Source organism: Ambystoma mexicanum, chromosome 2p, assembly GCF_040938575.1.
Source record: "Ambystoma mexicanum isolate Mex_15411 chromosome 2p, UKY_AmexF1_1, whole genome shotgun sequence".
NCBI classification, from domain to species: domain Eukaryota; kingdom Metazoa; phylum Chordata; class Amphibia; order Caudata; family Ambystomatidae; genus Ambystoma; species Ambystoma mexicanum.
In genome coordinates, this window is record NC_090923.1 from 340,849,909 (window position 1) to 340,866,452 (window position 16,544).

General features: G+C 45.7%; 1 protein-coding gene across 2 annotated transcripts in view; it reads left to right on the plus strand.

Moving 5' to 3' along the window:
• Window positions 1-16,544, plus strand: part of APPL1 (adaptor protein, phosphotyrosine interacting with PH domain and leucine zipper 1) — an 820,938-nt gene that overhangs the window by 732,731 nt on the left and 71,663 nt on the right. For both annotated transcript variants that reach the window (XM_069643674.1, XM_069643675.1), the window contains exon 21: window positions 15,974-16,063. In XM_069643674.1, coding sequence (XP_069499775.1) covers window positions 15,974-16,063 — 90 coding nt within the window. The remainder of the gene's footprint in view (window positions 1-15,973; window positions 16,064-16,544) is intronic.

The following is a 16,544-nucleotide window of genomic DNA, read 5'->3' on the forward strand; positions in this document are numbered from 1 at the left end:
CACAAAGGGTATCCCTCCAAGGCATGGCACGGCCCCCGAGGCAGCAGCGAAAGCTGCAAGCACCACTGAGGGGGGGTGAGACACTGGTCCAGATCCTGGTTCAAAACCCTTGCGGAGGAAAAAGAAGGGCGAGGAGGCCCCAAAACAGCCCTCCAAAGTTTACGTTCAACCAATGGACGTCTCTTCCATGGACAAAGACCAAGAGTCCGGCCATACAGTCCACGAGGATGACAGCGGCGCTGGGCCTATCGCTCCCTTGTTCCCTCCACAGCCGAGGGACATATCCATGGATATCCTGTCGACTCTCCACTCCCTAGTGACGGAGATCCAGAAGGGGTTTCCCCCAGCGCCGACACCTGTGTTGCTGCAGGCCCCTGACCAGTCTCTGTGTAAGAAGAGAAAGCGTGGATGAAATTCTAGCGACAGAGCACAATATGCCTCTAAACCCGGTCATTGCTGACCCTCTAACCGCTCTGTGGCAGCACCTGTGTTCTATTCCCCCAGTTAGCGCCACAATTTCGGGGAAGTGTAAGGCTGGCTAGAAGAGATCCTTCATTCCTCTCCTCTCACTGTTCCCCGGAGTGGCTTATTATGCAGGCTGCTACAGTCTCTTCCAGTGCAGCTTCCTCAATGTCCACTTTACCTGCCCGACAGGGAAGCGAAAAAGGTTGATGCCTTGGCCAAAAAGACGTTAACTTCAGGCAGTATGGCACTTAAAGCTTCCAATGTGGCAAGCAGCTTTGCCAAGTATTCATTTGGTCTTTGGACTGCTGTGGAGAATGCGTGGCAGTATGTCCCTGAGGGGGAAGCTGGTGGAGGATGGGAAAGAGGGGACCAGGCAGACGGTGCGAACGGGCCTGGACATCGCTGACTGTGTAGGCCTTTCTATGGTGTCAGCAGTAACACTGAGGAGGCAGGCCTACTTGAAAACTTCTGGCTTTTCAACTAATGTCAAAGTTAAATTGCTGGACATGCCCTTCAAGGGCGATTTTCTGATCGGCCAAAAAGATGATGATTCCTTGGAGAAATGTAAGGAATCCAAAATCGCTGCTAAATCTTTGGGCCTGGCTGTGCAGCCGGCCAAGCATGCCTTCAGCTTTGCCTCTAGGGAAAGGGGGTACAAGTGGTATGCTCTTTATGGCAGGGGAGCGCAGCTCCCACCTGCCAGGCAAGGGCAGAAGCATTTTGCGTGCTCCGCAAAGGGCTGGGGGGGATTTTAAAGGCCAACAAGCAGCATTGGCGGCGGGGGTGACCCTGCCTCCGAAGCTGCTTTGATTTCCCCTCCCAATACCTACCGGTTGGTGAACGGTTAACAGAGCACTGGCTCCAATTGGCAGGAAATTACTTCTGCCCTGCAGCTCGTGTGGTGGGGCTCTTGTCTGCCATTCTTAGCAAAACCCTCGGACAGATCCCCCCACCGCCTCCAATCAAACCGGTACAGGAGCTCCAGGAAGAAATAGGAGGTCTGTTGTTGAAGGATGCGTGGAAGAGGTACCTCCTGAACAAAGGATCAGGTTGGTACTCCCAATATTTCCTGGTAACCAAGAAGGGAGGAGGTCTTCGTCCCATTCTGGACCTCAGGACCTTGTTAAAGTTTTAGGAAAGACCAATTGACGATGGTGACATTAAGAGAAATTTTCCACACTCTAGAGTTGCAGGACTGGCTGGTGTCAAAAAAACCTACAGGATGCTTATTTCCACATACATCGCAAAGACAGGAAATTCCTGATGTTCCTTATAGGGGGCAAGCACCATCAGTTCAGAGTGCTTCCCTTTGGTCTGACCTCTGCCCCAAGGGTCTTCACCAAGCTTATGGCGGTAGTTGCGGCTCACCACAGGAGATCCGGGATCCACATATTTCCGTACCTGGACGACTGGCTGATCTGAGGGAAGTCAGTGGGGCAAGTTTTGTCTCATCTAGAATACACCTGCCTGCTTCTGCACAGGCTGAGCTTCTCCCTGAACTTGAAGTCTCATTTTACGCCAGTCCAAAGGCTCCAGTTCATCGGAGCAGTCTTAGACACTCGTAGGGAAGGCTTTCCCTCGCGAGGAGAGCGCCGGCAACATAGCAAAGATGGTACATTTGTTCTGGAACCACGCCACCTTACCAGCAACTTCCTTCCTCTGCCTCTTCGTTCTCATGGCCTCCTGTTTTTTTCTGGTGCCAGAGTCCAAACTGCGCATGAGATCCCTTCAGTGGCTCCTAAGCGACCAGTGGTCTCAGTACATTCACATATCCTCTCAGTGTCCAACTGGTCTGCGACCTTGGATGGTGCACACCCTCTGCAGTCCTTTGACAGGGGAACCCTTCTGGCCTCAGGCCAGAGTGGTCACAGATGTGTCTCTGAAGGGCTGGGGTGCTCACTGCGTGAACTTGCAGGGGGGCAGTCTTTGGTCAGCGACAGAAGCCGGGTGGCGCATCAACAGGCTGGAGTTGCAGACCATCAGTTTAGCCCTGAGGGCCTTCGCCCCTGTCTAATGGACAACACGGTAGCCATGCACTACCTCAACAAACAAGGTGGCGTGTACACCCGTCCGTTCTGCAAAGAGGCGATGCAGCTGTGGTTCTGGCTTTAAGAGAACCAGATCTCAGTCCCTGCAATTCACATGGCGCGGACAGAGAACTGTTTAGCGGATGCTCTGAGCATGCAGAGCACGGTCTCACATGAGTGGGAAGTATGCCAGGAAGTCCTAGAAGAGGTCTTCTCACTCTGGGGTTCCCCGGCAGTGGATCTGCTTGTCACAGAGTCCAACAGGAAGTGCAGACTGTTTTTCTCGAGGGGATTCCCCATGAACGGCACACTGGGGGGGACGCGTTTCTGATGGACTGGACCTTCCCTCTCCACTATGCTTTCCCCTATCCCGATACCCGTCATTCCATGGGTTCTCATGAGGTTGAAGAGGTTTCGGGCAACCATGATCCTGAGGAGAACATGGTACTTGGATCTGTCCATCTGTCTGCCCCAGCGCCCAGATCACCTGACCCAGTCAGAAGGTTGGAAACTCCACCCGACCCTAGAATCCCTCAACCTACATGCGTCGCTCTTGAGAGGATGAGGTATGAAGACAGGAACCTCTCTGAGGATATGTTAAGTGTTGCTAGCTGCACGCAGACCGTCTACAAGATCCTTGTACCCGTGAAGGTATAGAAGATTTGAGGCGTGGTGCAGGGAACGTGAAATTGACCCCATCTCTTGCCCCACCACTACAGTGATGGAGTTCCTTCTGTCACTGGCCTCAGCAGACCTTCAGGTAACCCCAGTCAAAGGATAATTGGTGGCCTTGTCCGTGTTTAACAGCTCTCCGGATCAAAGTTCATATTTTGCAATCCCGGTGATGGCACAATTCCTAAAGGAATTGACAGAGAGACTCTGGGTCACAACCTCAACAAATGGAGGTGTGTTATGTCCAACCTATACCCGGAAGGGCTAAATAACCAAAAAAACTCTGGTGGGACTCAGGCCTGTCTTTTTTTCTTTTTATGAACAGGTGGGAAGTAGTCCTGTACACACTCATTCTGTGTGGTGGTGCATTCTAAATAACAGCACCTAGGAAGGTTCAGAGCATTTTGTATAGAAAATGTATTTAATTTAGTTCAGAAAAAATACACAATATAATACAAAATCTATTTCAATAATCGCATATTACAATTCCTCTTCTATTGGGTCTGCTTTATTGTGTAACATGGTCTTCACTCTTGGAGTACTCCTTCTATTTCACTTTGTCCGCTTATTCTAAAAATCTGGACAAAGGAACGCACGTGTACATATTTATTTACATCCTCAAGGGTGCGTTTAGTGCGCTTAATGGTGTTTCCCTCGAGAGCTCCTGTCCTCCCCTCCCACGCGGGAGCCATACCTTTGTGGCTTGGGCGGTCAATGGATGCTTTTCTATAGTCTTCTTTAATATGTGGTGCGATTATCCAACATGGTGTGTCCCTCCCTTCTATTACACGTAGTCCGCTTTAAAATAAAAACGATAATGCCTGTACATTTAATGGTTGTTTACAGCCCAAAGGGTGTGTTTTATGTGCTCAAAGCTGTTCTCCTGTCCTTACCTAGGTGTGTTCTCGGTGTGTCAATCCGCTATGGACCCACTCACTCGGTCGTGTTCCCGTCCAGTGCACCTAGCATTTCCTGGTAACCGAAGCGGGGATTGTTTTGACAACGTTTCATCTGCATGTGTAAACCCTATTGTCCTATGACCTTCCAGGGTGGCCATTTTGGTTGGGGCAAGCTGGTTGGCCACATAGGTTGGTCTTCCATATAATCCTTTTTAGTTCCTGTATTCCTTGGCCATATTGGAAGGTTGGATATAAGGAATCTCTCACTGGGTGGTCAGATGGACCCATATGTTGTTCACTCTGCCTAATAGTACTTTAGTCTCTATTCTTTTTCTTCATGTGGCCGTGCCCCCCCCCAGTCCCACTACAACGAGCACTGGACTCCATTCAGAATGTATTCCGGTAGTACCACCAAGAGGGCCATATGTTCAACACAACGGATCCTGTGTGCATGGTAACACTACTCTATGGTACCATACATGTAAAATCTTAGAGTAGTCTTAAAACACCTGGTTAACCCATTGTGTGCACCTACGTGGTCCTCGCTCCTATCTCCGTTTTAGAGGGTGAATTTAGATTTTGTGCCACTCAACCTACTCATTGAGGTGTCTACTGGTGCTTTTTGTCATACAAATTAATTCCTGTTCTTTTTGGATCAGGATCTTTTCTTTTAATCTCCCATTAGATCCATGAACTCTTTCCAGTATGGTCCATGAAAAGTCATCCCAGTTGTGTTTTTTCATGATGAAGTACTGGACCATGGGTGCCAGCTCAGTTTTATTTTTTTAAACCACTTCGATGTTCCATGATTCTCACTCACTTTTCTCTTGGTCTTACCTATGTAGTTGAGTCCACATGGGCAGGTAATCACGTACACCACATAGTCAGAGTTACCATTTATTTATTTATTGTTTGCTTGTTAGGCGCTTATACAATAAGAATATACTGTTTCAAAGTGCCCACAGGGCAGGAAGGGAGGGAGGGTACATTACAGCACGATATTAAGAGCTAAGAGGAAGAGGGACGAACCTACTATGCCTTGTGAGTCTTCAGAATGTGCAAGTGGAGAAAGGAAGAGGGAAGAGAGGGTAAGTCCTGGAGAGTCTGAGCTCGTGGCAGAGCCATGGAGGAAGTGCTAGGAATGTTGAGTGCTACATGGCCAGAGCCACGGGAGGTGTACGTGCGAGTCTCCAGAGCGGAGGGTGTGCAGATGCAAACTGCTGTGGATAGACAAGAGCTGGGAGTAATTGGGGAGGGGGAGGTCCAGGCCCCGAAGATGCATAAGGGCCAAGGACACAGATTCAGCAACTGTGGGACTAGCAGAGGAGAGAATGTGGGAAGGAGGAGGAAAAGAGGAAAGTCTTAAGGAGCTTCCGGAATTTGAGAAGGTCCTGCTCAAGGGGGAGTCTATTCCAAAGGAGGAAGCCCGCAGTGGAAGGTGAGCAACCCCCCCGCCCTCCTCCCCCGACCTCTTTTTAGCAAAATTCTGTACACACAAAGAGCTGGTGCAGAGGAGCAAAGAGGTCTAGTGGGAGAGTACTTAGTGAGGTAGAGTTGCAGATAGTGTGGTCCCTGGGCCCAGACAGCCTTGTAGATGATGCAGAGGGATTTGTGCAGCAACCGGGAGCCAGTGAATACTTTTTAGAGCAGGAGAAATGCGGTCCCTGGGCTTAAGGCCAAGGATAAGTTGTGTTGCTCTATTCTGAATAAGCTGAAGGAGTCGCAGAGTATAGGAAGCAGATTCAGGAGAAAGCTATTGCAGTAGTCCAGTCTAGAGAGAACTAGGGCTTGGGTCACATTGAGCCTCTGCGGGAAAGTGAGAAAAGGTAGAATTCCTTTGAGAAGAAGAGCTGGTAGTTGGACTTCTTGGCAATATCCTGAGTGTGAGGGAGGAAGGAGAGCGAGTAGTCTAAGATGACTGCAAGATTTCTCGCTTACGTTTAAGGAGCAGGGGGTGAACCCAAGGAGGAAGGCCAGAGTGAAGGAAGAAAGAGGGAGCAGCAGTCCCAATGGGAAGAATCTCAGTTTTGCAGGCATTGAGGCAGAGATCATTGGAGGCGCACCAGGACTGGATGGCAGAAAGGCAGTCGGGATGATGGAGGGTGCAAGAGGGTCAGCAGGGAGTCTGAAGAATTGTATGTCGTCTACGTAACACTGGAAGTTGGAGGAGAAGGAGGAGGAGGAGGAGATGAGATGTGCAAGGAGAGCAAGGTAGATGTTAAAGAGCCAGGGGAAGAGAATAGAACCCTGGGGATGCCACAGGTGGAGATGGAAGTTGGAGATGAGAATGGGACCAGGGTGACGTGGGAAAGGTGGTTAGTGGGGAAAGAGGACAGCCAATTGGTCAAATGATTTTGTAGCCACGGTTTGGTCAATCCGATCCCCACTGTTTTGGATTTGTTAGTGTGTTTACAAACCCCAGATGTCCCTCATGGGAAGTCACCTTTAATTGGGTTCATCTCCCAGGACCTCTGTATGGTATTTTGATTTTCTTTGGTATTTCCTAACTTGCTTCTTTTTCTCACTAGGTTCCTGATGGAGGTACTTTTATGATAGGCGAAGAGGGGGTTGATCTTTTTTCATTCCTTTTTATCGAAAACGTTCCAGTGTTTATGCATAATATTCCGTATCTTGAGACTTTTGTGTAGGTAAAAACATACACCAGTTTGTTCTCAAAGGGATTTTTTTCATTTGTTTCCAGTATGGCCTCTCAGTGGTTATTAAAGGCCCTGAGATAAGCTGCCTTTTGGACAGTTTCTGCATCTGAAACAGAATAGCAACAAAAAGGCGTCTTTTGAACAAGATGCTTTGACACTCTCTAAGAAATTAGGAGAACGGGGATAACCCAAGAAGGTAGTCAAAAAAGCAGGGAGGCTGGCCTTTAATAACCACCGATGGTTGGGGTGATCTCCCTGCCCTTTGGCGCCTGTCTTCCATCTGGGTCGACTGCCCCCAAGCCCAGCCTTGAGCTCTGGCAGGGCTGCGTTACAGCATTTCCCTCCGGGAATCCTGCCATGGCTCCCTGGGACTGCTGCTGCACTTGGGGATGGTCGCTCCACATGAGAGACAGCCACTTCCAGAGAAACACCTGTGTTCTGATGGCATGAGGGGCAATTTGTGGCCTGACCCTGCAATTGTGTGAAGATACAAATGGACGCCACCAGAGATGCAGGCAAACTCTGTCTACTAATTCTATTGGATCTCTCAGCGGCATTCGATTTGGTCGAACATGACAAACTGCAGTACACTGGCAAATAATTTTAATCCGTCCAAGGATGCCAGACTGGATCAAATCATTCCTAGCAGATAGGACATCAAGAGTGTCCATCGGTAAATAATCAGCTAACCCTATACCAGTTCCCATAGGCGTCCCGCAAGGCTCATGTCTATCCCCCACGTTGTACAATGCTCAAACCAAGCTGCTCTTCGCAGCCCTAGATGCCCTGGGTGTCATCTACACCACCTTTGCCGATGACACCCAGATCCTCATCCCACTCACAGGTAATCGCAAGCAAGATTCTCTGCTCATCAATTAAATTTACTAAATTATCCAAAATTGGATGGCTAACAATAGCCTTTGCCTCAATGATGACAAAACAGAGCTACTCATAGTAGGCTCACTCTCCAATATTAATGCGCTTCAGCCAGTCTACAAATCTTTTGTCATCGATGGCACCACAATCCCGGTACTTAAACAAGTGAAGACACTTGGTGTCTACTTAGACGCCACTTTAACTATGTCAAAACAAGTCAACACGCTAGCTTCCTACACATCCAAACTTATCTCCCTCAGTCGTAAATTTCTCTCACCTAACAGCATAACATTAGCAAGAGCACTCATATTATTGAAGCTCGACTACTGCAACATCCTTCTCCTCTGCACCTCCAAAACCAATATAGCCAAACTTCAGCTTATGCATAATAAAGCTCTCCGAGCGGCCCTAGGTACAAAAAAATCTGAACATATCTCCCAATATCCGAAGAGACAACCACTGGATCCCCATCCAAGCTAGAATACTATTCCAAACTCTAAGTATTACACATAAATGCATCATGTACAAAGCTCCCAAATACCTCACCAATACAGTCATGATGAAATCTCAGACCAGACTTCCCAGATCCAGCAATAATGCTCAACTTGAAATCCCCCGATACAAAAGAGACATATCCGGGGGCAGCAGCTTCAAGGTCCTTGCTCCCAAACATTGGAACTCCCTACCCACCAATACCAAGAGCGAAACATCCTACCCAAAATTTTAAAATGCACTGAAAGCCTGGTTATTCAATCTATACTAAACTGAATAATTGTCTATTGTATATACCATGTATTGAACACCTCTTTTGTCTGCATCATTAGTGTACTATAAACTAAGCCTGTTTTATGCACTGTCTGTAACTACGCCATGATACCGCCGGGTCTGGGCGTATTATAAATGTAATAAATAAATAAACCCACCAAAATACCTCCCAGACTGCCCGCTCCCGCCCACACCATCCAACAATCCAGCCCCAGTCCCACCCACCCCACTGACAATGGGCCCTAACCGTAGAATAAAAAAACTTGCATGACAACGTAGATGCTTCTCACGTTAAAAAAACCTGTAAATGAAACAACCAACATTCATTATCTGTGGTCAGCCCAGCAAAAACAAATCAGAACTACCTTGCTCCGATAACTGCCCCCCTATTAAGACATCCCTGGTGGTCTACTGACGCTCACCCCTCCACCCCCCTAGTAAAAACACATTTGCCCTTTCCTATGGGCAGATTGGCAGATTACACTGCCAATCTGCCGCCAGGGAGGGCTAGATTACATGCCCCCTTCATGTAGGGCAGGAGGGGGAGAGTGCCACCCCACCCCTTTCATACAAGCTATCCCCGATTACATTAGCAATCTGCCCATAGAGAAGGCTAAATGACATGCCCCATCCATTTGGGGGAGGGGGGCAAGCGCCTCCTCCCCTCCCCCCTCTTTTATAAAAACGATCCCTGGTGGTCTAGTCACCCCCCACCCCCAGTGAACACAAATGTACTCCTTCCTAGGGGCAGATTGGCAGATTATACTGCCAATCTGCCCCCAGGGAGGGCTACATGACATGCCCCCCCATCCATTTGGGGGAAGGGGAGAGGGCCACCCCCCTTTATATAAAAAGAAAGTCCCTGGTGGTCCAGTGGGCACCCACCCCCCCATTATAATCCCAACAAGTGTTTTTTTTTCGTTTGCCACTTCCCTAGGGGCAGATGGGCACATTAGTGTGCCCATCTGCCCCCAGGGTGGGCTAAATGTATTGCCCCTTTCTTTAGGGGCAGGAGGGGGCTGCTTGTATTCTAAGAGGCCCCCTCACCACCCCCTTCAAAAAAGGTTCCCTGGTGGTCTAGGGGAGGGACGAACCTACCTTCCATTTCACTGCCGCAGCCAGAAATGGCTGTGACGGTGAAATTTACATTCTGTGTCACGTCGGCGCGCATTACGCACGCTTATGTGAAACTGAAGGAAATCTAACTCACGGGCCGTGAGGAGGAACCTCCTCCGCACATAGCCTGGGGTTGGATTTCCAGTTCGTGCGATCGCTGCAAGTGCTACAAAGGACGAGGTATCTTGTCCTCCGCACTGTAAACGTAGTGCTGCGGACGACATACCTCATCCTTAGCACTTAAGGGGATAAAGTTCAACTTCATGTATACAAATGTGTGTTTGAGGTCTGCTTATTGCCCCATGTATCTGCACCATGAGCTGAGACCAAACCCTAAGGAAAGAACGTTAAAAACATAAGACCAGGTTAAAGTTTAGATGTATATCACCTTTTGAGTTTTTGAATTTTAATATTCTGACTGTCGGTGAACAAAACCACCTGGCCTAGATATGTCAGTGAACAAAAACAAGTGGCCCAGATATGTGATTTCATCAGTGATGGCATCAATGACATTTGTGATGTCATCTTTGATGTCCTGGGTGTTAGTGTTAGCAGTGCAGTGGTGGCGCGAGTTATGGTTGCTTAACTTACCATAACTGGTGAATTTCCGAAGTTTTTTTGTTTTTACTTAGAACTATAACGTCCATTTAACAGTGAAGATATGACTTTTCTTTCTGAATGTAAGTCTATAGGAACCAGATTCCAAGAAAGAGGATACACGAAAACTAACATAAATCATGCCCTGAGGAACGTGAAAACAATCACACGATCTTCTTTACTTGCCCAGTCCAAAAACAAACAACTTGTTGAATATCCACAACATGTGAACTTCATAACGAAGTACTGCAGTGATTCTAAATTTATTTATCACATTCTTAACAAACATTGGAATATTTTACATTTGGATCCTGACTTGGAGACCTACATTACAGAAAAACCAAGAATAATCTTCTCTAGAGCTCCTACACTTAGAAACTTAGTGTCCCTCTTTTATGAAACCTGGTTCCGACAGACAGTCTAATTGGCTTACGCAGAGCATTAAACCTAGCGGATTCCACAAGTATGGGACCTGTAATTTTTGTCAATTTGCCTTATCGCCTACCAAAGTATTTACCTGTCATGGTAATTTGACTACCAAAATTACGGATTTCATTAATTGTCGCTCCAAATTTATTATATATGGAATCATTTGTGTCTGTAAGAATGTTTACGTTGGCAGTACCATCATGGAACTGAGGGTTAGAATCAGAGAACACCTAGCAAATCTCAACAGTCAAGACATCAAATTACCATTTGCAGTACACTGGCAAAAAGAACACCAGATGGCGCACAGAAAGGAAATCAGATTTGTAGGTTTGCAACACATCTAACCGCATGCTAGAGGAGGTGATCGACAACTGTATCTACGACAAGCGGAAGCCCGGATGATATGTAAACTGAGATGTGTTCAACTTGGACTCAATCAAGAGCATGAATTGAATGTTTTTCTTTAATACAAAATGTCTAATCTCGACACAATGTTTAAATTTAAGGTTATTCTGTAAGGAAGGTGTTACACTATAGAGGGGTGGACAATCCCTTTGGACTACAATTATGAGACATTACCAATCGGATCATTATTTCTATTAACCGTATCTTTTTCTTCTCATGTCAACCCAGTAGATTAGGGGGTCAATGCAAAAATCCTTCTTCAACATATACTTTACACATGCTACCAGCATAGTAATTGGATTCATTATACCCTATCAATACACTAAATCTCATTCTACATGAACAATTACCTTGGTACCAACTTATATCATTTAGGTGTTTTGGCACGTGAAATATTAGCTATATCTCATTACCATCGCTTTCACAGCCAACTAACGTGTAAATTTGGCCACCTGACCGTTTACGCTTTCAATAATAACACTAGTTTCTGTAACTCACTGTCGTTACACCAATGCAGACAATTTGTTTAATTTTGAATAATAGGACCAGACGACAATAATGTCAACATTTAGAACCCATTCTAGCTAAATGGCCCCCTAATACTAGGTTGTTGGGGGTTTTTTATTACTCAATTTGCGTACGTATTCTTTAATTGCAGATTACACTAACGAAGCAGTGTTAGTGTCAGAATTCAATTAGTTCTGTTTAACCGTGCTAAAATGCACCCATGCCTCCCAGCTTTCACAAAGTAAAGGAGCACCTGTATTAATTACGCTCGAAGAGAAGTTGCGATATGTACTTGCAAACCCGAGCACTTCTCCGACACCCACAAAGTTGCTAAGCAACAGCAACTGGACGGTCACATGACCGGAACTATCAAACAGTCTGGCTGAGCAGCTAAAGGCTAACCCAGCCGCACCCACATTCCTTCCAGGGAGTTGCAGGCAGCCGGCAGAAATCGCTGTGCTGCACACGCATTGAGGTGTTTTAAGGTAAGCGTTACTAGCGCTCCCGTGAACAGTGACTTTTCTAATAGTATGCAGTACTACCAAGCACACCTTACAACAATCCCTCATGTATCTTTTTTGTTAAAATAGATTTCGCTCGAACACTCAAGACGCTAGGATTATCCAGCAAACTATATATCACCGAGTTATAATCAAGAAACCTAACCTTAGGTAAGCGAGCAAACGCCATTGTATAACATAGACTGTCATTTTAAAATCTCGCAGTTGCAAATATTTCAGAACTTAGAGTACCCATTAGGCTACAACATGCACTTTTATATTTTTATAGGTACCAGAAAATGTGCTCATTGAAGATTCACTGATACTATTATTCTCTCAATATACAATTATCAGGTACGCCATTGTAATGGATTGTCCACTCTGTCTATAAGGTGTAACAACCTGGCTTCATTCATTAATTATTAACTTTATAGACTGTTCTAACAATTAGTGATTTGCCATACAGTAATCAATGATTGTATAAAACTAACTCACATCTAATTTGAAAATAACATTTTTTCTCCTCTCTCCCCCTACCCTCTTTGTTTGCCTCTTCCTCCACTCCTCCTTTGTACTGTATATTTTACCTGGTTTATGTTTATAAACAAAATTTGACGGGTTCATTTCATTACTTTGCAAAACACAACAATGTGGTTACTTTTGGTTTAAATGTAATTGGTCATGGATCATTAAGGGTTTTTTTACAGTTACTTACCATCCCAATGTTAATACGCCCTGAGGATGGCCCGAAGAGGGTTGAAACACGTGTTGGCGTGCAGTGTCCGCTTTTGTGAATAAAATACTTGTGTTTACATTTCCACTCACATTGTAATGGACTAATTACTTTACCAAGTTCAACCTTGAATTGAATGGCGTTATCTGAAGGAGCGTTGACTGGCAGGCACTACTCACTTTGTTTATTCTATTATACAGAAGGGGCCCCGAGAATCTACCCTTCTACGCCTTGCCACTGCTGCAAACCTCGCTACTCATAGTATCAATATTCAGCCAGTAAGAGGTGTGCACACACCCATATTGGGGATAATTTCTCGGTGTCTTTACTACCATTTAACAGTGTTTTCATTGAATTTCAGAGGTTTTTATTAGTGCAACTTAACCATAGCGTCCCTGTAACAAATATATATATATATATATATATATATATATATATATATATATATATATATATATATTCTCTCTCTCTCTCTCTCTCTCTCTCTCTCTCTCTCTCTATCTCTCTCTCTCTCTCTCTCTCTCTCTCCATCTCTCTCTCCATCTCTTTAAAAAGTGGAATATTTCTAAGGGCTCTGCCTGTTAGATAAACTGATCACAGCACTGCAAACCTTCCACATGGGTAGGTTTCCCCCTATCCTGGTAACGTTAAGTTGGCACAGGAAAATAAATTAAAGAGGCAAGCTCAAGAAGCTCCCGGTAACGCTGCACAAAAGATGCTGTGTGCTGCAATAGTAAAATACAAATGCCTCAAAAAAGATGGGGGGAAAGCAGACTCCATCAAAGATAAACAAAAAGGGTTCCCAGAATCATAGAATCCGAATGAGCGGGTGAGGAAAAAGGTTCTCACTCACTCGGGAGAGTCAGAAAAAAACAATAGTCTAGCAAGTCCTGGGTGGGATTCGCTAAGTGGGTGAAATTGCACACAGGATGGAAATTCTACCCAACAGGTTTCACTCCCCTCATTCTTCCCTGTGACCATCCGACTGTGGTCTTTGCGACTTGGAAAGCTAATGCATTACTCCATTGCAGCATAATATTTTTTGCTAGACCTATGAAAACTATCAAAACTCTAACTTTGGGGCTTTTGTTTTAGGCCAAGCAAAGACAAGACACAGGAAATGACCAGGGTTTAGGACATTTCAAATGCATTGCTACTAAGGGTAGCACACCAAAAAAGACTTGCAGCTCCAGGGTACTGCACAGCCACCCCTCTGTCTGGATGATTCAGGTTCTTCCCTAAGCCCAGCATTTCACTTATTTGGACGGTTACATGGAGATAGTCAACAGACAACCATTGGCGCCAAGATTCCAAAGAATACGCTGTAGGACTGCTTCAGAAACCATCATTGGCCAAGCCAATCCACAGCTGAGACAAAGCTCTTCTCTTAATAGAGAGGGAAGACAAGTACCTTGTGCATCCCTCCTTTAGATTATTGGGCCTAACTAGTCTTGAGTTCTGCTATGCTGTCTCATGCTCTGGAGCTTGGAAGATGATTATTGCAGCACACCGCACTTTCTGTGCAGTGTTGCTGGGAGCTATTTGAGCTGTCTTTTTTTTTTTCCTTGTGAGAACTGCTGTTTCCAAGAATAGGGGGATACTTTCTATCCCACCTAACTTTTATTCTATGGAATCGGCACACCCCACCTTATGTGGTGAGCGCTGAGGGGGGACAATATATCCCTTTTTCCACTTCTCCTGTAACTATCTAGTTACAGTGACAAGTTCATCTGCGTGGCTGGTGGCAGTGGATGTTTTCTACCGATTTTTCATGAAACATACACTCAGGCTGCTGTCGCAGCTGCTCTAAGGGACACTTGGGTCACCATTGTACTAAAATGGTGTCTGTCTTATTTTTTATCACCAACATTTGATGACTTGTCCTTTCTTGAGCCTTCTTCTGCCATCCTTGGTAGAGGGTGGGTCCCTCTCAGTCTTTTGTCTTTGCTGGGCTCCCACTGTGAAGCCCACCCTAGGGCACCAGCGTGTCTGGGAGGACAGGAAGCTGGGAGTGCACCAAAACTGTGCAGGTCTTCATCCTCCAGTGTGTCTGTTTGAATCTAGTTCTTACTGTGTGGCTGGCTGTCCCCTTGAGACAACCCCACCCCCAAAGATTGAATGCGGCTTGACTGCTGATTGGATGGGTTCCTGCATAAAGGCGAGGGTACAGGAGAAGAACGGGAGAGTCGACCCATGGAACGAAGAATCATCGAACCATGGAACGAAGAATCAGAGGATGTCTGCAGCCATCTTCAGTGACTGCTGCTCCAACCTCCTCTTCTGATCGACAGGGAAGATCCAGATGGGATTCTTCCTCCATGGACTGGTGCGCCTAACCAGTCTAGAGACAACCTGTATTTTGTGCCATCGCTCGAAGAGCTGCTAACGGCCTGGGCTGCAATTCCCCAATACCCTGGGACCTGGTCCAATCTGCTGTGCATCTTCTCCTGAAGCATGGTTCCGGCTGTAACTTTGTGGGCATCCTGCTGGACCTACAGTGACTCTTACCCACTTTGACTCTCACTTCCCAAGTCGGGGACCGAGAAAAAGAGAGAAGCCTGCTGTATGACAACAGTTGCTGAACCAAAGCCTGTGTCAGGTCCCAAAAAGCCAGTATTGTGAAGATCGTCTGCTCGTTGTCCCATCCAAAGAAGCTGACTATCTGCTCCTACCAAAAGTTCCTTCTTCAGCCTCCAGGCCAAGAATCCAAACAGGAGCTGCCGTCGCCTCACATGGGGACCCACCGGTGACCTTGTCTTAATGAAAAGGTACTGTCCCGCTCCTAGGTACTCACCTAGGTGCTTGCTGTGTTGGATCTGACTCCTGAGCTTTCTGACACACATTGGTGTGGACAACCCAGCTGTGTTATCCTGGGCTTAAGGAAAGTGGTCCTTTAGGTTACAATACTTAAGGGGGTCTAACTGACTTCGCTGAACCAGCTTTTAACTAAACATTTTACTTACTTGCAACGTTGAAGATTCCTGGTATTTCAACAACTTTACCAGCACCTGCCTTCCTTTTGTCCCCACTGATTTTGAGACTCTCATTCCCAGATAGAGCTGGACTTGTATAGATTGCTTACAAGTAATTACCAGTATCTGTGACGGTTGCCTAAATGTTGGCTAAAAAATGTATTTGCTACTTTGGCTACGTACCTATATTCATCTAAAGTCTATTGTGGCCTTAAATAATGCTTAAATATCTTACTGTATAAATGTATAATATTTTGTTAGTTGGCTTAGTATTCATAATATCAATTATAGCACTAGTCGAGATGTGACTTTTGCACGTTCGAAAGGATTTTATTTTATTTTGTTTTTTGTAGGATCGCAAAGCATCAGAAAAACAAAAGGAAATGGACAGAGTAAAGGAAAAGCAGCAGCAAGAGCTCAGTAAACAGAAACAGATAGAAAAGGTATTGTACTCTGTGTCTCCAGTTTGATCCAAACTGCACACCAGAAACGAGAAAAATATCAGATTACGCCCAAAAGAATATTTTGCCCAAGTTATTAAAAAATACATATCTGCATTGATGGAAAACGTGACTAAATTAAAGCCTGTACTTTTTGGGTTGCCAATATATATCAATGGTCCCTAAATTGTGGCTGCTGAGCAATATACACCCTGTGACACCCTAAAACATTGCTCAAGCTGCCGGCTGTGCCCCGTGAGCTATTGTTCCTTTCCTCATTTTAATAGTTTTTTTGCACTTTGAATTCAGTTGTTTTTGTCATCGGACATATATGATTCAACAACCACACTTAACCTCATAATTCTTTGTGTTAAGCTCTTTTTCGTGTACTCCTATAAAACAAATGCATAAGCACATTTATAAAATGTTCTCTATTGTTACTTCCACAATTTCTAATTGATTTTACAGTAAGTACTGTATTTAT